General features: G+C 40.6%; 11 protein-coding genes across 11 annotated transcripts; 5 read left to right on the plus strand and 6 right to left on the minus strand.

Annotated features, from left to right (window-relative positions):
- BmR1_04g09700 (hypothetical protein) lies at window positions 246-1,508 on the minus strand (the record flags this gene model as incomplete). Its single annotated transcript, XM_021482812.1, has 2 exons — window positions 246-390; window positions 412-1,508. The coding sequence occupies 2 exons, from the start codon at window positions 1,506-1,508 to the stop codon at window positions 246-248; spliced, it is 1,242 nt and encodes a 413-aa protein (XP_021337964.1).
- BmR1_04g09705 (conserved Plasmodium protein, unknown function) lies at window positions 1,689-2,547 on the plus strand (the record flags this gene model as incomplete). Its single annotated transcript, XM_012795062.1, has 3 exons — window positions 1,689-1,958; window positions 1,979-2,059; window positions 2,083-2,547. 3 exons carry the CDS (start codon window positions 1,689-1,691, stop codon window positions 2,545-2,547), a joined length of 816 nt encoding a protein of 271 aa, XP_012650516.1.
- On the minus strand, window positions 2,901-4,339 carry BmR1_04g09710 (hypothetical protein; the record flags this gene model as incomplete). Its single annotated transcript, XM_021482814.1, has 3 exons — window positions 2,901-2,955; window positions 2,976-3,043; window positions 3,065-4,339. 3 exons carry the CDS (start codon window positions 4,337-4,339, stop codon window positions 2,901-2,903), a joined length of 1,398 nt encoding a protein of 465 aa, XP_021337965.1.
- Window positions 5,160-11,837, minus strand: BmR1_04g09715 (hypothetical protein; the record flags this gene model as incomplete). The annotated part of the gene is made up of 2 exons (XM_021482815.1): window positions 5,160-5,255; window positions 5,349-11,837. 2 exons carry the CDS (start codon window positions 11,835-11,837, stop codon window positions 5,160-5,162), a joined length of 6,585 nt encoding a protein of 2,194 aa, XP_021337966.1.
- A 752-nt stretch (window positions 11,838-12,589) lies between these two features.
- On the plus strand, window positions 12,590-13,340 carry BmR1_04g09720 (nucleoside diphosphate hydrolase, putative; the record flags this gene model as incomplete). Its single annotated transcript, XM_012795065.1, has 4 exons — window positions 12,590-12,688; window positions 12,710-12,853; window positions 12,995-13,132; window positions 13,155-13,340. 4 exons carry the CDS (start codon window positions 12,590-12,592, stop codon window positions 13,338-13,340), a joined length of 567 nt encoding a protein of 188 aa, XP_012650519.1.
- On the minus strand, window positions 13,505-14,164 carry BmR1_04g09725 (conserved Plasmodium protein, unknown function; the record flags this gene model as incomplete). Its single annotated transcript, XM_021482816.1, has 4 exons — window positions 13,505-13,585; window positions 13,606-13,698; window positions 13,785-14,026; window positions 14,056-14,164. 4 exons carry the CDS (start codon window positions 14,162-14,164, stop codon window positions 13,505-13,507), a joined length of 525 nt encoding a protein of 174 aa, XP_021337967.1.
- Window positions 14,165-14,392: 228 nt separating this feature from the next.
- On the minus strand, window positions 14,393-15,657 carry BmR1_04g09730 (solute carrier family 39 (zinc transporter); the record flags this gene model as incomplete). The annotated part of the gene is made up of 3 exons (XM_012795067.1): window positions 14,393-14,595; window positions 14,645-15,102; window positions 15,257-15,657. 3 exons carry the CDS (start codon window positions 15,655-15,657, stop codon window positions 14,393-14,395), a joined length of 1,062 nt encoding a protein of 353 aa, XP_012650521.1.
- On the plus strand, window positions 15,718-16,828 carry BmR1_04g09735 (hypothetical protein; the record flags this gene model as incomplete). The annotated part of the gene is made up of 5 exons (XM_012795068.1): window positions 15,718-15,842; window positions 15,863-15,917; window positions 16,026-16,184; window positions 16,205-16,326; window positions 16,378-16,828. 5 exons carry the CDS (start codon window positions 15,718-15,720, stop codon window positions 16,826-16,828), a joined length of 912 nt encoding a protein of 303 aa, XP_012650522.1.
- BmR1_04g09740 (Putative transcription elongation factor SPT5 homolog 1) lies at window positions 17,622-20,569 on the plus strand (the record flags this gene model as incomplete). The annotated part of the gene is made up of 3 exons (XM_012795069.1): window positions 17,622-17,746; window positions 17,800-20,365; window positions 20,429-20,569. The coding sequence occupies 3 exons, from the start codon at window positions 17,622-17,624 to the stop codon at window positions 20,567-20,569; spliced, it is 2,832 nt and encodes a 943-aa protein (XP_012650523.1).
- BmR1_04g09745 (GTP-binding protein, putative) lies at window positions 21,329-22,833 on the minus strand (the record flags this gene model as incomplete). The annotated part of the gene is made up of 2 exons (XM_012795070.1): window positions 21,329-21,473; window positions 21,497-22,833. The coding sequence occupies 2 exons, from the start codon at window positions 22,831-22,833 to the stop codon at window positions 21,329-21,331; spliced, it is 1,482 nt and encodes a 493-aa protein (XP_012650524.1).
- Window positions 22,834-22,847: 14 nt separating this feature from the next.
- BmR1_04g09750 (hypothetical protein) lies at window positions 22,848-23,347 on the plus strand (the record flags this gene model as incomplete). The annotated part of the gene is made up of 2 exons (XM_012795071.1): window positions 22,848-23,161; window positions 23,182-23,347. 2 exons carry the CDS (start codon window positions 22,848-22,850, stop codon window positions 23,345-23,347), a joined length of 480 nt encoding a protein of 159 aa, XP_012650525.1.

Consider the following 23,418-nt stretch of genomic DNA (forward strand, 5'->3'; position numbering starts at 1 on the left):
TAGCTATAAAATACATATTTATCTATTTAATATATTCCCGTGCGACTTATGCATTATTTATTTTTCGGAACAAATATTCATCTAATCTAAATATAAGATATTATTGAAGATTTTAAAGAGTATAACCGTTGCACTAGAGAAAAAATTAGCAATTTAAAAGGTCTGCGTTAGAGAATTTGGGTTAAATCGAAATTTTTGGTGAGAATTTACAATTTTAATTTACGTGAGGGTGTGACATCTAACATCTAAGCACGGCGAAAATAACTCCTGATGATGTTTAGATTCTCCAGGGCCTCTGGATTACCAACTTTGGCCAACTTAGTCATCATCATTTCAATTGTATCAATAATCTGTGATTCTTCGTATACTGGTTTCAGCGTTTCCACCAACCTAAAATTATAGGACACATACCTATCCACATGGGCAAATGTACACCATTCCCAAATCTTGAACAAATCAAATACAGAATCTATATATACTTTTTGTGTTATTATCCTTATGAAAGAATCGGATGATTTGAATTTAGAGGCCATTTTATACCAGGTAAAATGGGTGATGTCGCTATTAGTATCAATGTAACTTTCCCCAGCATTATCTCCCTCACCAGTGTTAAGAAAGGCACTTGAGGAGGGGAAGAAAATCAAAGGATCCCACAACAACATCTCTAATTGGGAGTAAAAGAGCAAAATCGTAATGACGTGGCTATCTAATCCCGATCTTACATAATCATCGGGATAGAGATCATGAAACTGTACTAGTACATCACATGCACTGGACGTTAAGTATTTGTCTCCAATCCTACCCTTCAACTTCATAACCTTGCTGATATATTCATCACATTCAACATTAAGATCATCATCCCTAGCTTTGGAGCATAATTTATTAATCATAATTTTCTTCAGATTCTTCAAATGGTTGACCTCCGCGTTAATAACATCCATAAGATTCACAATATCGGCCAAAGTGTAGTCCATGTACAATAAAAATGTCAATTTATCAGTAGCCATTCGAATCTCATCGTCTAGTTTACCCAACCTTGAATCCGCTCCATTCAAGTAACTAACGACATCTTCAATACTCGCTTCGATTTCATCCCTTTCATTCTGCGTCTTAGCTATTAGATCAGTCAACAACTGGTCCAGCGGGGGTATGTCACTAATGTACGCTAATTCGGTGTCTATTTCTCTGTTAATCCCATCTCTACACTGATCATCTGGATTTTCACCCACAGTATCTATGGTGAAATCCTCGTCCCTTTTCAAGGCAATTTTTGACTCAGGTAAGGCGCCAATAAGAGTAGCCTCAGGGGCAAGCGTGGTGAATTGGCCCTTGGCAATATTGTATCTTTTCAACAACATATCACTAAAGTTACCAGAAGACCGTTCATTTTTAGGCTCACTCGGAGTTTTGATTGTTGAAGAGTGATCGGAGGAAATTTGTATGTGATTAATCCGGTTAGATACCAGGTCATCAGCAAAACTGACCCGGACCTTCCGTACACTAGCCATTATATACAAATCATTCCATTAGGCCATTTGACATGCAATTTTAGCAAATTAACAATTATTCAAAGTGGGAATGACATGATAAGCAACTGGTATACTATGGTGAGAATATTGTGTGGCAAATAGTTCCGTATGCAGGCGTTTCCTACTGCGTTGTTGTAGTCATTGTGGGTGTGGATTATAATGTATGTGAGTTTGAGACGTTGTGCTGGAGGCGCTGCAAAACCACATTGGGGAGAACCGCCAAAGAATAGGTGGCAACCTTTTATTCCGGATAGGATGCATTACGGGGAGCATCCCACGTACACAGGTTTTGTGTTGTGGCTTCGCGGCCTTAGACCCAAAATCGAATATCTAGGAGCTTCAACTTGGAATACTACAACACTGCTAGCATCGTTAGTTTATAGGCCTATTAGGAAATCTTACATTAAGCATAACCCTGACGTCAGATATGTAAGGCACATGTAACTTAGCAATTCATTGCCCTCCTATCATTCCTATCCACTACTTGGGGCATAACTTATTTAATCAATCTACATTATCAAGGCATAATTGTAATTACAATCCACTAACGTAGGATATATCACAGTTGCTCTCTCTTGGAATCGCTAATGATTTAAATGAGCATGGCTTTTGGAACTCAAAGACTGAGACACTTAATGACAAAGTGGCACTTTTTAATGCAAATGTTAAAAGATTGGACAAATTGTGGGAGGATGCCTTGTTTGATGCAACTGAAAATAACTCCTTTGAAAAATTGTGCAACTATTTGAAGGTGGAACCTAGTGATGTACCTACGGGGGTCATCCCTTCGACAGTTTGGAATTTTAACATGATTCCTTATGGCAAAGATAACCCAGATACTCAAGTGTTTACTGAACCTGCAGTGCAAAAGCCTCTACGCTCGGTTGCCATCAATTTTACCTACAATAATCAATTTGGGAATTGGGGGGATTATATCGATAGACAAGACAACAAGGGTCCGCTGATGCGTCCAGCAAGGCCTCTATTTACAGATATTTACATTCCTACCACGAAATGACACGTATTTATTCAGCTTGGGCCGCCACAATAATTTTTTAATTCAAGCATTGAACAAATATTAACACCCAGTAATTGAACTCTACTATAAGCCCATAAATTGTACAAACAGGCATAGTATGCTATTAGATACGTAATGTCAATATGTATATTGTTAGCTTACTTAAAATACATATCTACAATTATATCCTAGCATGGTTAAGGTAGCGGTTAGCGCCATATATAAAACTGCAATGCGTATTTAACGCACAACAACTTAACTCACTGAATTAGCTAAAAATCCCAAGAATTGATTGGGCCATGAGTTGCTTAGTTGTCATAAACAAAATGCAATAAAACCCAATCTGCTATCGTCTATTTTTTTGAATTTTGCAATTTACTGAGCACGCCCGAACTCATTAACGCCCGTCTAAATCAACTTAATATTACTCAATAAGGTAGGATAGGGGCTTGTTCCGATTAACCAGATATTCGTGTACCGCTCGATAAACCCAGGGCTGAATAATATGCTGAATTACCTTATGAAAAGTACTTGGGCTGGTGGGTGAGAAGCTCTTGTACCCAATCTCCTTATCAGATTTTAGAGGCTTGCTTGGATCCAACTGATTTTTGCCCATTAGGTTTATAAAAAATTCCTCCTGCGAATTCACAAAAGTGCGATATAAATGTAGCGAATGGATTTTGTCACGAAGTGTGGTGATCAGGGTAAACTGTTTAGAACTAAGTTCGCACTCTTTGGCATCTAATTTCGATAAAGTCTCGGAGAATTTTGTGCCTAGGGAGCTGAGCGCAGCCGATACGTTAATGGGTTTCCAGGGGAAGACCAACGTCTGGCCCGCATAATCCAAGTCTAGATCGAAATAGGATTCGTTTTGTGCCACCGTTCCAGAGGCTTTGATGCGATGCTCTATTATGATTGGTGTTTTTGCCACGGATGTAGTAAAATTTTTTAGTGTCTGAGGCAATTGTTTCAGTTTGATGTCACTAGAAAATACACGTGAAAGTGGTTCGTTCAACTTGATTGTCTGATCTGTGATATTCATCAAATTATTTTTTAGTGCATAATCAGTTATAAGTCCTGCAACTTCTGGTATACCTTTACAGCTGATATCCACGCCCAAATTAGCAAAGAATTCTAAGAGCCCTTTATGATATTTAACAATTGGAGTCCTGTCTTGGGGAAACAAAGTAATTTCAATATCGGTATCACATTCATAAATTAAGCATAATTCAACCCCAATCGTATCGTTTTTCATTTCATAGAATGTGCAATTGGAATTGGGTATGAAAGGAGATGAGGAGGGGTCTATTCTTTTGTGAAATGGTTTGCACGAACTCACGCCCCTTGGATTCATCCAAAGCGAGGTGAACTTATCATTTCTTATGAGTATGGTACGAAATAGGGACCCAATTGCTCGTTTAATTGGCTGTTGTATGAGGGAAGAATCTATTAGATAAATGTTTATGTGAAGAGTTACTGTTGGGGGCGGTTGGTACACATAGTGTGAGCGATCAGTATTGCTAATTTTTTGGTTTAAATGTTGAAACTGATTGAAAACATGTATTCGCAGTTTGTTGTGTGGCATAAGATTCGATTTATCGAGCAAAATATTACAAATTGAGTTTAGTTTACCCATGAGTAAATGTGTTAAGTATTCTTCGCAAGCCAAAGCCTGATCAAGTTGTTTGCATTCAACGAAAAAGTTATCTCGCATTCCGGGCACCATTGTAGAGGCCAAAAGATTGCGAGCTTGGGCCCGTTTGTGCATGTTATTCACCGTGCTGTCAATCATGTCACAGCACTACACTGGTAGTAACAATACGGCAAACTTTACGTATTGTTACTACCGGGTTATTGATAATTTTCAACAGCTTTTTGTGGACATCCACAAATTATGCTTTTAAGCATGTCATTTTTGAAATTATGCAGCATCAAAATTTGAGCTTCCATATCTACCGTTAGTTTACTCTCTGAAGTTTTTACACTTGTAATTAACGGACCTTGGTTTGTATATCTGTAAATGCATCCATACATTGTCTAACACAAAACTAACAACGTCTTAACCTAGGTTCGGAGTAATTTGACGTTTGTTCAACGTTTCATCTATTATATGAAGTATGGTCGGTATGTTTATTCGGTAATTTTCTAATGAATACTACTATACGGATAGTGCAGATTCTATATCTAGCCACTTATCATTTATAGTGATTATAAATACCAAATATATTAGCAATGCGTAGAAATAGGCCAAACCACGTTAAATGCGATTTACAAATATGAGTAAATTTGTGTTTAAGTCACGACATTTCATGCATAAAGACATGGATTAGATAATACGGAATTCTTTGTAATTGTTGCTTATTCAATATGCATATGCAATATGAGCGTTGTTGAATTTCATAGTGGTAAAAATTTTATGTGTTAATAAAATTACATAGAAGTAAAATTAGGAAACGCCTCAGTTGCAAGTACGCTTTACTCTGTCCGTTTCGTACAACCCAATCCAGAACCCAAATCGAGGTGTGACTCCTGAAAAATTGACGAAATTACAACAAAAGGAACGGCAACCAATGCAAAAAGCAGCCCTGAAACATTGGAAATAAATGCATGGGCTAGGCCGGCATTAACACTGCATAAAGCTCCTGAGCAACATTTCCAATTTTTATCAATTGCGATGTCACATCCTCCATCTTAACCACCTGCTTTCCCTAAGTCAAATAAACATAAATAATAAATAATTTCACCATAAACTTTATGCACCATCTAACACAACAGATAAGATAAGTGTAAAAATTACTTACGTGTGAAGGCTGTTCTAAGTGTGTAGGAGCCAGGTAAGTGTAGTGCGTCGCCTGCAATAAGGCCACGGGGCGGTAAACGCCCACGTTTTCCAGACCAACGATAAAAAGCTGCAACTGCTGCCGGACGTTTTCGGCAAACTGCTTACTGTCTGTGCATGCACATGCATATTGCAACAACAATATGGAAAAATCTACCACTTGTAGCAACACGACCAAACTTTTTTCACTGCTAAGACTCCAACCATCGCTCGAATCCTTATGCACATCAGACAACAAGTAATGGTTTAAAAGCGTTGTGGATGACGCTAAGAAGACCTGATAGATGGTATCCAAGCGGTCCAGGCCCTTCATTCTGGTGGCATGATCGCCCAGTGGGTCCAGGTCAGACTCGTAGGCACCAAGCTCCAGGGCAATAGACTCCAGCCCAAGGAGCATCTTGGAGAAAAAAGATACATCGGGAGGTGAATCCACATCCACGCCTTCCAGGCCTGCAAGCTGTACCGCAATTTCCAAACATTTCGAGGCGGCAAATGAGGGAATAATGCTAGCCGGTGGAAACTTGCAGACCAAATCCGACCAAATCAGAGAAAAGTTAATCAATGCAATCTTTGGGGTAACAGACGCGGCCGACGGACCGACAGAAATCGTCTCCGAAAACCTAGAAATAGTACGTTTGTAGTCTTCCCAATTTCCATACTTATTGAGAGCCCAAAATGTACAGTAAATGTAAATCCTTAGCAAAATCCATGAGGTTGGGTGGTCACAAGAGGGCTCAAAATAGCTCTTTATCATAGAAAACTCCCTGCTCATCCATGCCATTATACCCATGGCCAACCTGTCGTACTCGTCGCTCTCCGCCGATAACTCCAACCTAGACAGCAGGGCCTGGAAGAGCGTGGCAAAGGAGCACACAAACCTGGACTCGCGTAAAAAGGGCGAATCGAGGATCGTAGCCAATAGGGAGCGTGAAGCGCCTGAGCCGGGGGCCAGCTCGCCCTCCTCGGGGCCGTCGCCCTCGGCGATGCCTAGGGACTCATCATACCAAAGGGGCACCAAAAAACGTGCAAGAGACGTCAAAGCGTCCAAAGAGGCCATGGCACATTCTATCTCAAAACGACTAATGACTGATGGGACGATTAAACGCTTCTGCACCAACTGAAGCAGTAGCTGCCCAGGAATACGCCCAAGCCCCGGCCCCAGATCAATACACCCCTCAGAGTAGGCGACCCTGGTGACCCCAGCAAGAACAGAGGCTGCCAGGTTTAGGGCCTCCACGTGGAGAATAAGGTGCTCCTGACAAGCAGATGTCATGGCGACCGCCGCGGCATCACAGTCTAACGTATAGCACTCGCTCACAGTCCTGAGAGAATATGGCAACTCGCCAGCAGTGCTAGAGCTGCAAGAAACAGCTTCCTTTAGCAACCGGGTCAGGAATTTTGGCGCCTGGAGGTAGTTTCCGAGGCAGGTTCCCTGCGGTTCCAACTTTCCGCCCCCACGGCCCGGACGCAGGGCCTGGGTGAGGTTTTTTATAGTGCCATAGAGGATAGAGCGGGCGAGCCAGTCCAGGTCGTAGGTCTCCAGGGCAGAGATCAACGCTAGGGCGTAGCCCACCCTGGAGCCCCTCTCCGACAGACCCCCCCCGGGGGCTTCCCGCTCCGAAATTTTATCTGCAGGCAGTCGCGCTGAAATCGTTTTAGCGAGGGCAGCCAGGAAGAGCGAATTTGAGGGTCGCATGTTGGAGACTAAGACGCCCAGCGCCTTGCTACATATGGCGGAGAAGTTGGCGGCAAGCTCCCCGCGGTAGGGGCGGATCGCCGCACTGAGGGACCTGACTGGCCCGCCCTCGGAGGCTAGGACGGTGGCTAGCAGGCCCAGCAGGGCATCTATGGCTACGTGGAGTCGGGTCAACAGGAAGCGGCGGGCAAAGGCGGAAAAGACGGCGGAAGCATCCCCAACGTCCCTAGCGCTCTTGCCGTCAGTAAAATCTATACCGATCTGTGCGTTGGCAATGTTGCGTATTTTGTTCATGGTACGCAGGGAAAGTGTTAGGGAGAGTTTGGGGGACTTTAGCGCGCCTCTGGCGTTGGGCCTCAGTCGCTGGTTGTCCACTATGCCTCTGGCCCCAACCAGGGAGGACTCTTTCAGGTCGGCTATCGAGGCATAGTGGATAACCAGCGACTGAGGCCCGTCCAGCAGGGCGTGGGCGTTTGAGAGGACCTGGCCTATGCGTGCCTGCAGGCAGCTCTCGCGTCTAATGGTCTGGGCCAGCCTCTGTTCAAGCTCTCCCTCCATTTGGTGCATTTGAGCGGTCCTTTTGCCAATTTCGATGTGTTCTATGCCTATGCGTTCCATCTCGGCCTGCAGATGTTGCCGGGCGCCCTCATTGCTGCCCTGTGCTTCGCCTGCAAGCAAACGTAGGATTTCCTCCTGTCTAACAGAGAGCGCGCGAGCGCGTTTTTGAAGCTTTTCGCGTTCCCGGCGCATTACTTCAAGGTCAGATTGGCGCATGGCCTCTGGACAGCAGTCTACGTGTGGGGTGTCCCCAGTTTCAGCTCCAGAGTGGAAAAAACTCGAGAAAAAGGCGGCCTCGCTGGCCACGATTTGTAGCAGCAGTCCTCGTTGAATTAGGGCTTGTGCCGAGCCCATATCGTCCCCAGATCCCCGCGTCTCTGTCCCCAGGTCCCCGTAAATGTCGGGCCATACGCGGCCAATGATGCCTAGAACGCTCTCGCTGGTTTTTTTAGTCACCGTCAGTACTTGCAAAATTTCCAGCAATAGCATCCGTGCCAGGCTCCCGCCGGCAGATTCTCCTGCGTCCCTGCACTTTACCACTAGGCGGAAGAGGAACGAGTCCTTTGGTGAGGCCAGCGCATCCTGGAAGGCGGCCCCCACTCCAGCTGTGGTATGCGGCTCGTCAATGGAGCCATCGTCAGAGTGTATCACTTTGAGTGCAAACTCTAGCCTGTTTGTGTAGTCCTGGTGAAGAGCCGCGAGCAGTATGCTTCGTGCCGAATCTCCAATCGTTACCACCGAGTCGGGGCTGCCCGTGGCCAGGTTTAGGGCCCTCAACGAGTGGGTCCAGGAGTTGGCATGGAAGAGCGAGAGGTTGTTGGTGGGGCATATTTTCTCTGATAGGGCGTAGTCTACGTTACGGACGAAGTGTTTGGCATCTCTTATCTCGAGGAGGTTGTCCTCCGACTTTTGCCACTCAATGTAAATGGGTAGGGGAATGGGAAGGAATGTTTTTCGGGACATAACGCCAGACATCATCTCTGCAAAAGTATGGGAGTCATGTTGTATCCAGAAGAGGTTGGACAGTGGGTCACAGACAAATTCGTCCAGGTTCACTTTGTAACTTCGTTCAACTGTGGAAAAGTCTAATATCAAATTCCTCAAATGGTTTGCCACGGAATCCTCTAGGGGGCATAGGTCGAGGAGCAAAAAGTCCCTCTGTGATATCTGCGATAGGAGGCCCAGGGAAAGCTTTTGCAGGGCCGGTGAAACCTCAGGGCGGGCGAAGGCCAGCAAGTTTTCGCAGTCTGTTGTTGAGAGGTGCTGGTGTACTAGGGCGCTACTGCCTGTGATTTTCTGGTAAACCGTATCGCGCCTAAACAAAAGCCTGAGCGTCTGGCACGCGAGGATTGCAGCCCATTCGGATATTTCTGGAAGTCCAGAGTTCTCTTTATTCTGCGATTTATGCCCAAATGCGATAAATGTCTGCTCTCTACGCGCCTCAATGTCACGCTTGGCGGCCCCTAAGACCCTAGTCAAAAATCCCACCCTAGACTTGACTGATAAAAACTCGCGCAGTATCTTGAAGGCGGCAGTCTTTGCCCCGCCACTGGTGCTAGGTCCGCCCTGCGAATCATGGCCCTCCTCTTCGTGCTCCAGAGGCCCCCTCAGCACTAGCTTGAAAAATTCCATTATGTATACCATCAGAGTCCAGTCCGTATCCGGGCAAACTGCGGCCAATCTCAGTACCTTATCGACAAGCCGGTCCATCTCGGCCAGGCGGAATCTCTTGAAGCCAATAAAGTGAAGTAATGATACGATGCTGGCCATAAGGATTGTAAATTGGAAGAGGGGGGGGAAGGGGGTTTGTACTTGTGATTCCAAGGCAATCACCGCATCCAGCTCACAGGGACGCAATGATTGTGAGTATAATTGTTTAATTGCTTTATCTGAACCTCCGATATCTCCCTTGGCCAGCGTATCTATATGCGCCTCGTCGGGAAAGCACTCCTCCAATTTTGCCAATATGCCCACGGCCTGCTCGTGCGTGGCCGCCAATTTGGTCATGAAGAGTGAGCAGGCACGTCCAATGACGATCTGAGACGGCAAGTCCTTTGGAAATGTTGAGAGGCTCTTCTTTCCCCCGGCCTCACTGCTGGTGGTCATTAGTGCTATGGGCACCTGCAGCACGTCTGCGCTTGAGGTGTAAAGTGTTACGTCCAGGGGCGGCGAGTAGGGCTTTAGGTAGAGAGAGTTGGCCGCCGCTACAAGCCTCAGAGCTGCTGCTAGCGCTTGGTCCACTCCAAGGGGGCAGGAACCGCCCAGGCCTATGGCGAAGAGGGCTGTTCTGGTCGCTTCAACGGATGAAATGGAGTCGAATGTATATCCCCCGGCTAGTTGTTTTTGGGGAGATTTATTCAGAAGTACGGCCACGTTGCAGGTTTCTATTTGTGCATCGCGCGATACTATGCATGCATATACCTGTCCCGCTAGCCGATGGTATAGGCCGGCTCTTTTTCCTGCGACTTGCAGTACCAATTTTTGTAACAAGGCGGGAAATTCTATCTTCCCGCCTCCAATCATAAGAAAGTTGCAAATTCGGCTACAGATCTTGCTAGTGTGATCTGAGGAGATCAGAGTTGCGCCAAAGTCAAGAAGTTCTACAAACAATGGGTCGAATGTCTCTACGCAGACGTTTATCATATTTCCTGCAACTTGCGCTAGGTATACTAGGGACCTCTTATGATCGTGCCAGGAAAAATCTGCTGAAGGTTGCAATAGTGGATCTTCCCAATTGACCTCAGACTTTTGCGAAAACCACTCGGGCACGGGGGAAAGGTATTCAATATCTGCCACTAGATCGGACATAACAGAGCAACACCTCTCCCAGTAGGAGACGAATTCGAACGAGGACTTGGGATGTAATTTAACAAGTCCGTTTAGGAAGGTGATGAGCCGCAGTACCAATTTCCCAGGTATTTGTGCCTGCTGCTGGAAAGTGGTGTTAGAGTTCCTAACGCTGGTCAATATAACAAATCTTCTGGTTTCTCTGATTTGGTGCTTGATGAGTGCCTCGCCAAATTGTTTTATGAACCCTTCAAACAGGAACGATATGAAATCAACATTATAAATCTGGAAGTTTGCCAGCCAATTTTGTGAGATGGTGAACAGCACGTTGTTTTCCACGCCCCTTAGAACAACTTGGAAGTCGTTGCGGTAAAGCCCATCAAAAATCATTTCTGCCAAATCGCCAGATGCTGATTTCTTCCACCCTCCTTGAATTTGTTTATCGAATGTAATCTTCTCTAGTCCAGAAACATTATCACCTACGCTCTGTGCTTTTGCCACATCCCATCGTTTTAGGTGGGGATTTGCAGCGACCGATAGAACAAAAATCACGTAAAACGTGAAAAAATCCCGCCCTGATTTCTCAAAAGATGCCGTAGGCTGGTAAAAACATAGATTAGGGTCGGATATTTCATCCCTCACACCCTGTACTCGCGAAAAAAATGCCACTGCAGATGAAGTGGAGTAACAATGTGGTATTAAACAAGATAGCATGTCTATCTGAACTTGTGTCGGGTTGAAATGGAAAAAATAGAGGTATAAAATCTCTAGTAGCATCTTCAGTAGTTCCGAGTGAATCGCTGCCATCTCCTTCCTGCCCACGTTTGGCAAAGTTAACGAGTCGGAAAGTGTACTGTTCTGGTATTTGAACCCCAGTGCATCCAGAGAAGATATGCACATTAATATGTTCTCAATTAATCCCTCTTTTGCTAGTAAACTTGCACCTTGAATCACCACCATATGCGTTGTAGAGCTCTCGTCCCTAGATTTACCCAAACTCTCCATTAAAAGCTTTATTATCTTGATCTGGTACATTATTTGGGTATTTATAAACGATAAAGCGTGGCACATCACCTGTAAAATAGAACTAGAGTGGATGCGCTTGTCGATCATTGCCTCGTCAACATCTCGGGACAGAGCTTGAACTATCAGCTTCTGGTGTATGTCAAGTGATTGGGCTATGTCATTAACCAGCTCAGCGCTGCATACGAGGCGTGGTGCGAACGTCGTCATGAAATCGGCTAGTTTTGGAACTGATATTGAAGCCTGGAAGCGCGGGATCGCCAGCGGCTTCGCAAACTCCTTGACATTTGCTACTATCTGAGACAATCCCTTGTTTATGTCCGATTTTGCTACTTTGAAAATAGATTGGTAGGATATAACGTCCCACTTGTCCGAGCTGTCGTCCATCCCGACAATCTGAACTGCCCACGCGGTAGAAAATCATGCATCTTAATTTAATTATGTAAAAAAATTGTGATTGCCACTTTTCATCCAGATTCATTTTTTTGCCTAATATCCTATAATCCTATATACAAACGTATCACAGTATATATAATCGCACTCTATACACCCTGCTGTATACGTATTTGTTGTTATATTCGTTTGTGTACATACCCACTCAGTCTAATTGTTTGTATACATAATTACTATGTCTAATTAGTTTACGATAATTTTAAGTATATTAATTCATATTATCAATTTGGGCTGTTAAATCCATTGATTGTGTTAGATATTATGGTTTAGAGTTTAACACAAGTCCCCGAGTATCACACTGGTACAGGTTATTATTAAGGATATGTTAATAGGGATTGATTATCATGAAATGCCAAGCTGGTTTGCAAAATAATATGTTAGGTTACATATACACTTTCTAACTTCTGCTCTCCTAGTGTAACGGAAAAAGTTATTTACACATGAGAAATGCGGGGTTTGCATGTAATTTGCTGAAATTTGGTATACGCCAATTTACACACGAGATTCCACAATTATTCTATATCCTTGCAACACAACAGCCTTATCATATTATCCCGCGTACGTGTAGCCCTACACCAATTACACATTGAATATCAATATATGCATTAATTAATTATTGTAAATTGTTTAAATATTCCGCACTAATCATTAAATTTACCAAAATTGCATAATATATCTCATCCACCATGACCACAAACCTAGAAAATTTTCCTAATATGTGCGAGCAAGTGTTATTAGTTGATGAAAACAACAATGAATTGGGTAAAGTGTCGCGATTGAAGATGGTAATCCATAGCTCATTTTAGAGACTAGAAAATCTATGGCACAGGGCAACGGGAGTTGTTGCAATCGACTCGCTGCAAGATCCGCATATTTTTATTCACAAGAGAACGGAACTCAAAGAGGTGTTTCCATCTTACTTTGATATTTCCTTTGGAGGTGTCGTGGCTGTAAGTATATCACGTTGAAAAAATGGCGATTTTTTCCTCTACTCATAATAACAATTATATATTTAATACAAATTTACATGATAAACTCGTTCAAATTAAATTTTTACAATGAATTTCCAACAATATTATTATATTTTATAGTATGGAGAAGATTTCCTCACTTGTGCCAGAAGGGAACTATTGGAGGAATCTGGATTGGACGTACCCGCGGATAAACTAATCGAGCTGGGAACATATAAAAGTGAAAACAGTACCAGCCGATGCCACTACAAATTTTACGTAAGTTACCTTACTAAAATAGCTAACAGTGGTAGACTGTAATATTGATGATCTCATGTATCAAAAAACTGAAGTTGAGTTTATTGAACGTGTTTCGTTGGCTGATGTTGAAAAGAGAATTGCTACCCAACCATTTGTACCAAAATGCGGTGTACTCATCGATTTACTCAAACAATTTTTATCCAAAAATACGCGTAACAATCGTTAATTCATATGCAGGGTCTACTGATCGTCACTCTGTAAGTGCTTAACAGTTAATTGAAAAATTATCAATGCGTATTGTGATGTGCATTACTAATGGCAATTAACTATGTGGCTTGTACTATATGGAAACTGCTTAGTACCAATCACCCACTAATTACTAAATAACTATCATGGGTTCTTGTATTGTGCAATGGAATTGCTGGTGATCAATGCATACGGCGCTGATCCGATGGGAGAATATATTACAATCTACGTTAGCAGCTCCTTACATTTGACAAAATTAACGTAGTACCCACAACAACAGTGCTGTACAAATCCACACATCTAGGCTGTACAATTCCCTGCATTTCCCCTGTGTCATCCTATGTTAGTTTTGTAATATAATAAATACCATCGAAATGAGTTTCATACGAATCGCAGTCATATACGTAACAGGAATCAAACATACCACGAGCATAAGTATCAGTGACTTGCCCCTAAGTAGAATCTGCTTGACTTTGGCATGTAGATGGTGTACTTTGTATGTTGTATATATGGACCGTTCAGTAACCATATTTATCGTGCACTCAGTCTTACAATTAGAGTGCAATTCTATAGGTCCAAGCTTAAATTTTTGTGTCCCCAAATCCAATTTGGGCCGCTTGTGATTCGCAGCGTTTGCCCATACGTTTAACCCAAGGCTTTCAGAAACTACATGACATACACATATGTACGTATACTTTTTTTATCGTTAGAAAGTGATGCATCGTGCTCTAAATCCTTCAAGCGCACACCCACATGCTCCAGTAACAAACAATAATCACAAATATCATCACATGGCACATCCATCAGCATACACTAACTGTACCACCATATATACACCAACTGTAGAGGGCTACAACATCACAGGGCCATATACCAATGATACTAGATAGATGAATTATAATAATGTTGAATTACAGCAGTCACTAGTTTTTTTATTATTTTAATTTATAGTTACTGTAAGTAACAAAGATGTCATACTGCATTTAAACATCAATTATAATACAATCACCCATAAATATCACAAAAAGAGCCTTAATGATGGTGAGGGATGTACAACAAGTCAATAATGACAAGAACTAACATTAGCGAGGATCCTGCGATCGTGGTGAGCCACTGGTATAGGGGGAAGAGGCGTCCCATGCCAGTGGCGCTGAACTCATGTGAAATTATTTCAGCACCAATGTAAATGAGCGTTCCAACTGCCAATGCATTCATTATTCCAGCATAAATGTTACCTATGTTAACTCAATCGCGCAATAACAAAAAATGTAACTGCCAACTTACCAATTTTTGAAACGCCCATCCCTATAAATATACCCAGCGGCGTAGCAAGACAAAATATTGCTACAAGTGTTACAATGGTCGATTTCTTGTTATTCCCACTGCACAAAGATATGGAAAGTGCCATGGCTGCTGCCCATTTGTGAGAAGCAATACCCAAAAACAGCAACCATACGTGGGCATGGCTATCACTTGAACCCAGAGCCACCCCTTCAAATATCGAATGAAATGCCAAAGCGATAGCTAAAAAGAACCCTCTGCATTTGCACATATTCCTGATTCTCTCCAGTAAGTTAACCCTCATAGGGGCAGGTTCCGCAATCTTCCCTCCTTCAAGACAATCAATTTCATAAAGCGGGTTTATTGTGGTGAATTCATGTCCTGGGCAAGTGATTGAGGTACATTTTGAACCATCTATGATATTATTTTGGTCGACGGTATTTACTGTAGTTGTGCTTTCCCTATGTTAAAAAGAGAATTATTAAAATAATGAATTTTATCTAAAATTTGTATTTTGATAACATATTCATAAGTATGCGTTTTAGAACACCCAATCAATGTAAACAGTAATTTCACATTTGGGGTTAATGTATGATTATATACTGAATGACTTACTCATGCTTCGTGGCGCCACTAGAGAAATCGGGACAGGGATGACAGTCCCTAGTAGCAATAACATGTTCCGCCAATAGTACTAGTGAAGCTCCACATAAAATCAATGGGTAGCACATGTTAAATATTGAGTCATTTAACTGGATAAAAAGGCCACTATGTTTGCATAAGTGAATGGTCTCTGGCATCATGTGAAAAAAGGTCATGCCCATGATGGATCCAGCACCAAAACAATTGAATAAACAAATGATCTTCTCATATTTATCCGTATCATGGTAGAGTCTGCTACGTTTGGAGACGAATTTAGGAATTAAGTATCCACCCAGCGCCAAAAGTCCAATTACAACGGCGCTACATAACTTTGATACAATAATAGGCACAGAATGTTCACCCAAACCATCCATGCTGTAGTTTATTAGCGTAAATAAGTTATATTCGTGTATGCCACATGTAATTGCGATGGGATGGATATGGGGATGCGCCAATCCTGTATGTATATACGCATACCCAGCTGCACCTCCTACCAATACGTTCGCCCCATTGCACTTTGGATTTTAGGTATTGGTGCTTCCGCATCCCTCCTCTCTAGGTGAATACCAATTCACCTAGATCATCGCTCCTCTACGACCATGAAGTGGCCCTGACGGCAGCAAATTCTGTAACTGTACGTGGTATTCAATTAATAATGAGAACTTCCAATATAATGTCCAGAATATTTCTGCTTAATATTTTTGCCAAGCAATATCACCAATTAACCAACTAAATCATATAGAATTACCTTCAGATAGACCCTAATGCCACCTATATAAGAGTAACCAGTGCCAAGAAGGATAGTTTGGGTTTTTGGGCCAGGTCAACATTACAGCTTATAACCACTAATAATACAATCGATATAAAAACTACACTAAAATGCGATACTTTTAGTGAAAATGTATTTAAAAGCTTATGTAGCAATTTAACCTCATAAATTATGTAAAAGAGCCCTTTCTAATCAAACGCCATTTGAAGCAACTTTTTGGACTATATAATAAGCATAGCAAACAAATTGGCCCAATAATAGATTGTGATAAAAGGTAATTGCATTGTATATTTGTTATAAATACTTTATGTATATGTTAATATAGATGGAAACTAGTAGAACTTGTAACTGACACTGATTTTAAAATGAGAAATAATGATATAAATTTGGATAAGCTTAAAGACCTACAATTATCACAGATGGAAGATGTTGCCGATAAAAACATTCAAAGTACCAGTAGAATATATTCACTATTGTTTGCAATGACCGCATCAATCATAGCTTCAGCTATATCTCTACTAAAACTCACGATTTCATATCGTAGTACTAAGGAATGTATTAAATTTGTAAACAAAGTGGCGATTAATTTTCATAAAAAACAGACTTGTACTGTGAAACGGAATGAAGGGGTTGTGAAATCCAATTATTTCGATGGAAAAGTATATCTTTCAGACAACACATGTCTCAAAATTGTTGCTTGTCGGCCAAATGAGTTCAGCCACTTTACAACTCATGTATGCAAGTATGAGGATTCTAATTTGCGCCGTATATGTTAATCAGTGGGTTTTGTATATTAATTTTAGTGCTTTTTTAGCTATTTTGTCACACTATCATTGTTTTATATTGTTTAAGAATGCATTCCTTGTAAGCTCACAATCTGGTGCAAAATCTGCAGCCAAGCCGTGCATAAATTAGGATAATAATTTGTAATTGTCCACTACATCAACAAATGGTCATTCGTAATGTATAAAAATAAGTAATCACTATCAATAAAGTAGAACAATAATCTACATTTGATTTGTTACAGTTTATATACCCTCAATATAAGTAATCCATTATGTATATTAATCATTAATGAGTGTACATTTATATTCATCATCCTCATTGGTTAAATGAGGTAACTAATACTAACAAAGTTTATTAAATCGACTATTTGTCTTGATTCTATCGCATGTCATGTATAATTTAGTGTAGTTGTTTTGTATAAGTATAAATTTTTAGAATATACATCAATATCATTGAACATAACAAGTAAATTGATGGGAAAATCGTTTGATCAGTATAAATAAGGGTTGTATAAATGAAAATTTTAGTTATCTATAGAATAGCAAGAAACAGGTACTAATAGTGGACAATTCACAAAGTATATAAATGAAACGAACGCCATACTTCGTGTAAGTAAAATACATTCCAAATTATTTATATAACTATCGATTATTAGTCAATAAGACGAATAAGCGTGAATTTCATCAGTTTTTTAATAAATTGAAAGTTTTATATTTGGGTATATGTGCAACCCCACCCTGAAAATAGCCCAGCACCACCTAACTATCCTGTAAACATCAAAATATGCCACAAGAAAAAACTGAATCTAGTGACAATCCAGAAGAAATGGACTCCCTTAATTTTGGGGACAAAGATGACGCAGATTTTAAAGGCAGTGCGGATAGTAAATCGAAAAAATCAGGGAATACGTAAGTCGAACAAACTATACAACAAATTTTCAACATACATGTTACTTAAGTAGGTTAAAAAGGCGCCGATATAAAATATCTAACAAGAAACATGACCGCAGAATTGATGTTTCAGCATTTTTGGATACTGAGGCCATGGAAGATGAGGAGGACGAGGACTATGATTATGACGATGGGATATTAGACTTGTCTAAGGAATCTGCAGAGGCAGAAAGGCTTGAACAGCGAAGAATTAGGATGGAAAGTTTGACTAAAGATGGGAGAGAAAGGAGAAGGGCTGGGGGTGCAGCTCATTTGGAAACTGCAATTGACAGTCTGACCAAGCGTTACCAAAATCTACACGAGTCAGAGGATGCTGATGAACTGGCTGATGAGCTGGCTGATGAGCTGGCTGATGAACAATTGTTTGACATGCCTATATACGATGATGTAAGTGAGTCCACATCGTTCCTACCAGACCTTTCCGATCCTAAACTATGGTTAGTTAAATTATCCAAAAGTGGATTAGCCAGGGAACTAGCTATTTCAATTCAAAACAAGTTTTTCACGCTCAAACGACGTGGCATAGACTTGGGAGTGTTCTCCTCATTTGCTTCTGATACTCTGACTAATTATTTGTACATCGAAGCAGACAACAAACGGGATGTAATAGATGCCTTAACTGGCTTGAGGAATGTGTACATAAATAGCGTGAAAATGGTCCCATTATCTGAAATGCCTTCAGTGTTTAATGTAGTACTACCAGACGCGTCAATACCACGCATTGATGAATATGTACGAGTTCGGACTGGGTTATACAAAGGAGACTTAGGGCAGGTGTTCGAGGTAGATGTTAATAATGGTCGGGTCACGCTCAGATTGATCCCTAGGCTAGATATGCCAACAAATGATCAATTGCAGTCATCATCGCAATCCCTAGAACCAACGGTAAAGAATGTGAGTGCCAATGGCAGTACTGGCACTGGGTTTAGTGGTATGAAAAGACCGCCTAAAAACTTTTTCAATCGGTTGGAGGTTGAAGAGGCTGGTGGCTTGCTAGAAGTTGGATTTTACCCTGGCACTGTGCGATACAACAATCATACTTTTGAAGACTCTGGGCATATCCTGTACAGAATCAGCCTCAAGGGAATTGTTACGGGTGCTCATGTTGAGGCTACCCTTAAAGAATTGAAGGAATTTAATCAACGCAGGAATGTTTCCTTTGACCAAGAGGCCCTTAAAGTTACCAAGGCCAAACGAACGTTGGGTCTATATAAGTTGGGGGAGAGGGTGAAAGTTATTAAGGGCGAGCTCACTAACTTGAAGGGTAAAATAATTGGCGTGTCAACGAACTATGTGAAAGTGGACACGGAGGAGTTGGGAATTGACAGTTTTGATGTGCCTTGGGGGGATTTTGTCAAGTATTTTGAGGAGGGAGATTCAGTTCGTGCTATTAGCGGCATTAACGCTGGTGAGACTGGGTTAATCAGCCTAGTGGATCTTCCTAACCGTTCTGCTGTAGTCTTTTCGCCACTTTCGGGACAAGAATTTAGATGTTCATTGGAAAATTTGTCGCTAACTAGATCTGAAGGCACTGGAGGACAGAAACTACTCAGCCTAAACGGTTATACAATGGGTGATTTGGTACAACTTACAAATGGTACGATTGGTGTGTTGGTCTACATTGACAAAAATAGGATAGCTAAGTTTTTGACAGTCAATTCACAGCTTATCGTGGGCAATTTGTCGCAGATTTTGTGCAAACGGAATAATGCCGATCAAGTGACAAAGGATGCAAATATGGCAAGTGTCCGCTGCAAGTGCAACGTTATTATTTCAAAGGGCCCATTGAAGGGTAAAAATGCGCTAGTGCTTCACATTTGGCAATCGTGGGTTTTTTTAATGTTGGCTGATTATGCCCGAGGAAAAGCGGGTGCAATTCACCAATATGTTACGGAAACCTCCGTAACATGTTTGGAAGGTGAAGATGTTATTTGTCTCAATCCACACACATCCAGCCAATCACCAACTCACAGTCTCGGTTCTAACGACAAGAAACAATTTGACGGCACAAATAATAATACGAGGGGCGGTAGCAGGTATATTAACCCCTTTATTGGCAAGACTGTAAAGATTTTAGTAGGCAGGTATAAGGGATTACTCGCGGATATTGTTAAAGTAGAGCCAGATCGATTTACAGTATTGCTGAAGGTGAAACCGCAGACAATGCGGTACAAGAAGGCAGAATGCTTGGTAATTGATAGTGTCGGAGGCGGTATGGATTGTGGTTTTGAACGCACACATCATTCCTCTAGATTTTCTAGCAAACCACCATCACATATCAACACTAGTTCTAGTGCTGATGGTGATAAGGGTGATGATAGACATATGCAATCTGTACCCAAAATATCATCCGATATTAATCGCAACATATTATTCACCCAAAAATATTGTAAAGGTTCTGTAGTAGAGATCACAGGCGCCGGGGCTTATCAGGGTAAAACTGGAATAGTTGGGGAGACGATTTCAGGGTCCCGTGAAACAGATTTCACGATCTTACACTTGTTTGTAGACGACGACTATATCGCCATAGCTTCTGAGTCTGTAAAACCAAAAATTCCATCTGAAACTAGTCAACAAGTAAGTTTGTATACTTAAATATTTAAAGCATTATAATATTTAATTGTTCTGAAGTTAATACAGGTAATTGTTATGCAAAATGGAATTAACATGAACAAGACAGGGACATTGGTTCAACTGGATGGTACTATGGGCGTTGTACAAACTAGTACCGACTATCTGTCCGTGCCAGTTGAGCAACTATGTCTATATGTATCTATGTGACATATCTTATCATTTGTAACAACATATATATTGGATTAATTGTATATGTAGTGATTTTGAGCCATTCCAGGATATAATGTTTATTAATGTATATATACATTACATATTATATACAATAAATAATACTTATATATATGTTCGTGTGTCTTACTGTTCTGGCATAGCAATGTTTTGTTTAATTACTTATTAAAGGGACAGACATATATTGTGTCAATTACAAAGTTTGTACAGCATTTGGAGGTCATAACTATTTTGCTAATTTAGATATTGTATCTAATGTGCATGTTTTAGATGATTTGTGACATATACACCATTAAATAATGCAATTATTAGGTATATTACAAATGGGCCAAGTTAATGATTTATATATAATACTTGAATTTCATTGTTTATTGTTATTGATGAGTCTAAAATGCATTAATTATCACTAATTTGCAGTTTAATGATGTTTAATGAATACAATTACACAATGAGTAATGTTATCGACATTTTAAATTGATATATTCAATTTTTAATCTATGTTATAACATTAAATTGTCAATGTTTGTTTGTTTAACGGATGATAATGACTTATTAATGTTACCATTAACTATACAATACACAATTAATCAAATTAATGGATAAAAATGTCACAATATACATCTAATAATATAGACGTATATACATAAACACATGATATAACAAATGAACTGATAATACTATCAAAATTATAAAACTAAACCAATAACTACTATATATAATATATTGTCTATTGTACAATTAGTCAATGTCGCAAATTTGAGTATTTATGTCGATTAGTTGTGTATAAATTTGCTGCAGGTTTTGTTGAATCTTGGTTTTGTCTAGCAAATTGTCAAAGTGGTGCTTACCCTCATGATCTTCCCCCTTAGTTATTACATTTATCCTAAATCAATCACAAATCCTTACCATGGCCTATCATTGTATTTATTTCTTAGTAAATCATGTAGCCTCTTTTGGTCATCTAAATTCGTATCTGTTAAATCCACTGCAAAAATTACACCCATGTATAACTCCCTTAACAGAGTGTATGTAAGCTTTTCGTATGGATTAAATCTACTGTTTCTGGGCAATAGCCCGGGGGTGTCTAATAATTGGCAACAATGAATGCCTTTAATATTTGAGAAGATGTATTGCGATGGCGAGATGGCCTTGGTTGTGAAGTTGTAAGGTGCGATTTGGGGTTGCTTAGACAAAATTGCGTGTCCAAATCCACCTTTAGCTAGTGACAACTTCTTCAGCTTATTCAACTTCTCAGTCTCCCCCAAACCGCAGAGACCCAACCCCAATTCACTGACAATTGCTTTGGTGGATTCGTCACAATTCTCAAAGCCCAAGGTTTGAATTTTCTTTCCAGGTGATTCCCTTAAAATGTTGTTAAAAAGAGTCGACTTTCCCACATTCACATGACCAATGATCGCCACAGTGCATTGTTTAATGTCAACTGTAGGTATTTTGCGTAGGTACGATCGATATTCCTGGTAAAGTTTTATATACTTCTCATTATCGCTGATAACCTTGTCCAGTTCAGCAACACATTGTTTTACATACATAAATGCATCACGACACTTCTTAAATTCATCCAATTCTATACAGAATTGGGAAGTCTTTCTGTAAATTTGGGCCTTGATACGTGATAATTGCTCCAATACACCCGCAAAAGATTCCTCAACTTTGCCCCCTGAATACAGCAAATGCAATGAACTCTTTAATTGATGATACTGGAGTGGGTGTATGTGCTTTGGCAAGAAGGTATAAAAATCGTAGACATCTTTTAATGGTTTACAGATGCTCTTGGCATACCAATCTAATTTAACTTTCAGTTCACGAATGATCCTTTTCTTTACATGCTTAATTGGATGTAACCCGTTGTAGACTCCTGGATCTAAGGCCAATTCTCCATTTCCCCTAACAAGTTTTGCCCTGGTACCAATGCGGCCCTTGACATTGGCCTTGGATCGTACAGCAGTTAGTTCAACCGGCGGTATTAATGGCAATCTATTAAAAAGATCATTTACATATGTTTTATTATTGGAATCGCGTACATTTTCTTCAAAACTATCAATTTTAGTAGACAATTCATCTAGTTGTTGTTTAGTCAAATTCTCGTAAAGAGCGGTGAAGTCTGAAAAAATGATTTCATCATTCTTTCCATTGTTAAATAATTTAGTATAACCAAATTTGCACAGTTGTGTTGTTTTAAATGCAAAACATATGTCTACTAATAGTGCAACGGCCAATAACATAAAGCATGTGCACTATGATTGGGTTATACTCCGTCACAAGAGCCATACTTAAATTTGGTACCCAGAGTAGGTCCCTTTTTACCCTGCAAGAATTTTCAAATTATGCTTTGGCGGAGTATAAAAAGGATTCAAAAGGTGTTGATCGTGTGATTGAGTGTCTTATCAAAAACAACAAGTTTGTTCTATTTCTAGAAGGCACCGTAGACAGACCAGCATCACTATGTGCTATGAATATCGTAAAAATGTTGACTATTTTGCAAGTTTTGCCCCTCGTAACTATTGATATATTAGCGGAACCAGCTTGTTATGGCTACTTGAATACCAAATTGTAAGCATACTTTCATTTAGGAATGACACACCCACGTCTATTTTGGCAGCAAACGGTAAAATCATCGGGAATCATGATGAAATACTAGAATATTTCAAAAATGGAAAGTTGCTGCAGGTTTTGAAACATCAGAGAATTGTAGGCCCATCACATTTGGATAAATATCTACCAATTTCCAATATTTGACTAATAATATTTGAAGAATGTCATTTATATCCATAAAATAGTGTTGTTAACTATGAAACTAATTCTTACTA

The sequence above is a fragment of the Babesia microti genome, chromosome IV, assembly GCF_000691945.2.
Source record: "Babesia microti strain RI chromosome IV, complete genome".
NCBI classification, from domain to species: domain Eukaryota; phylum Apicomplexa; class Aconoidasida; order Piroplasmida; family Babesiidae; genus Babesia; species Babesia microti.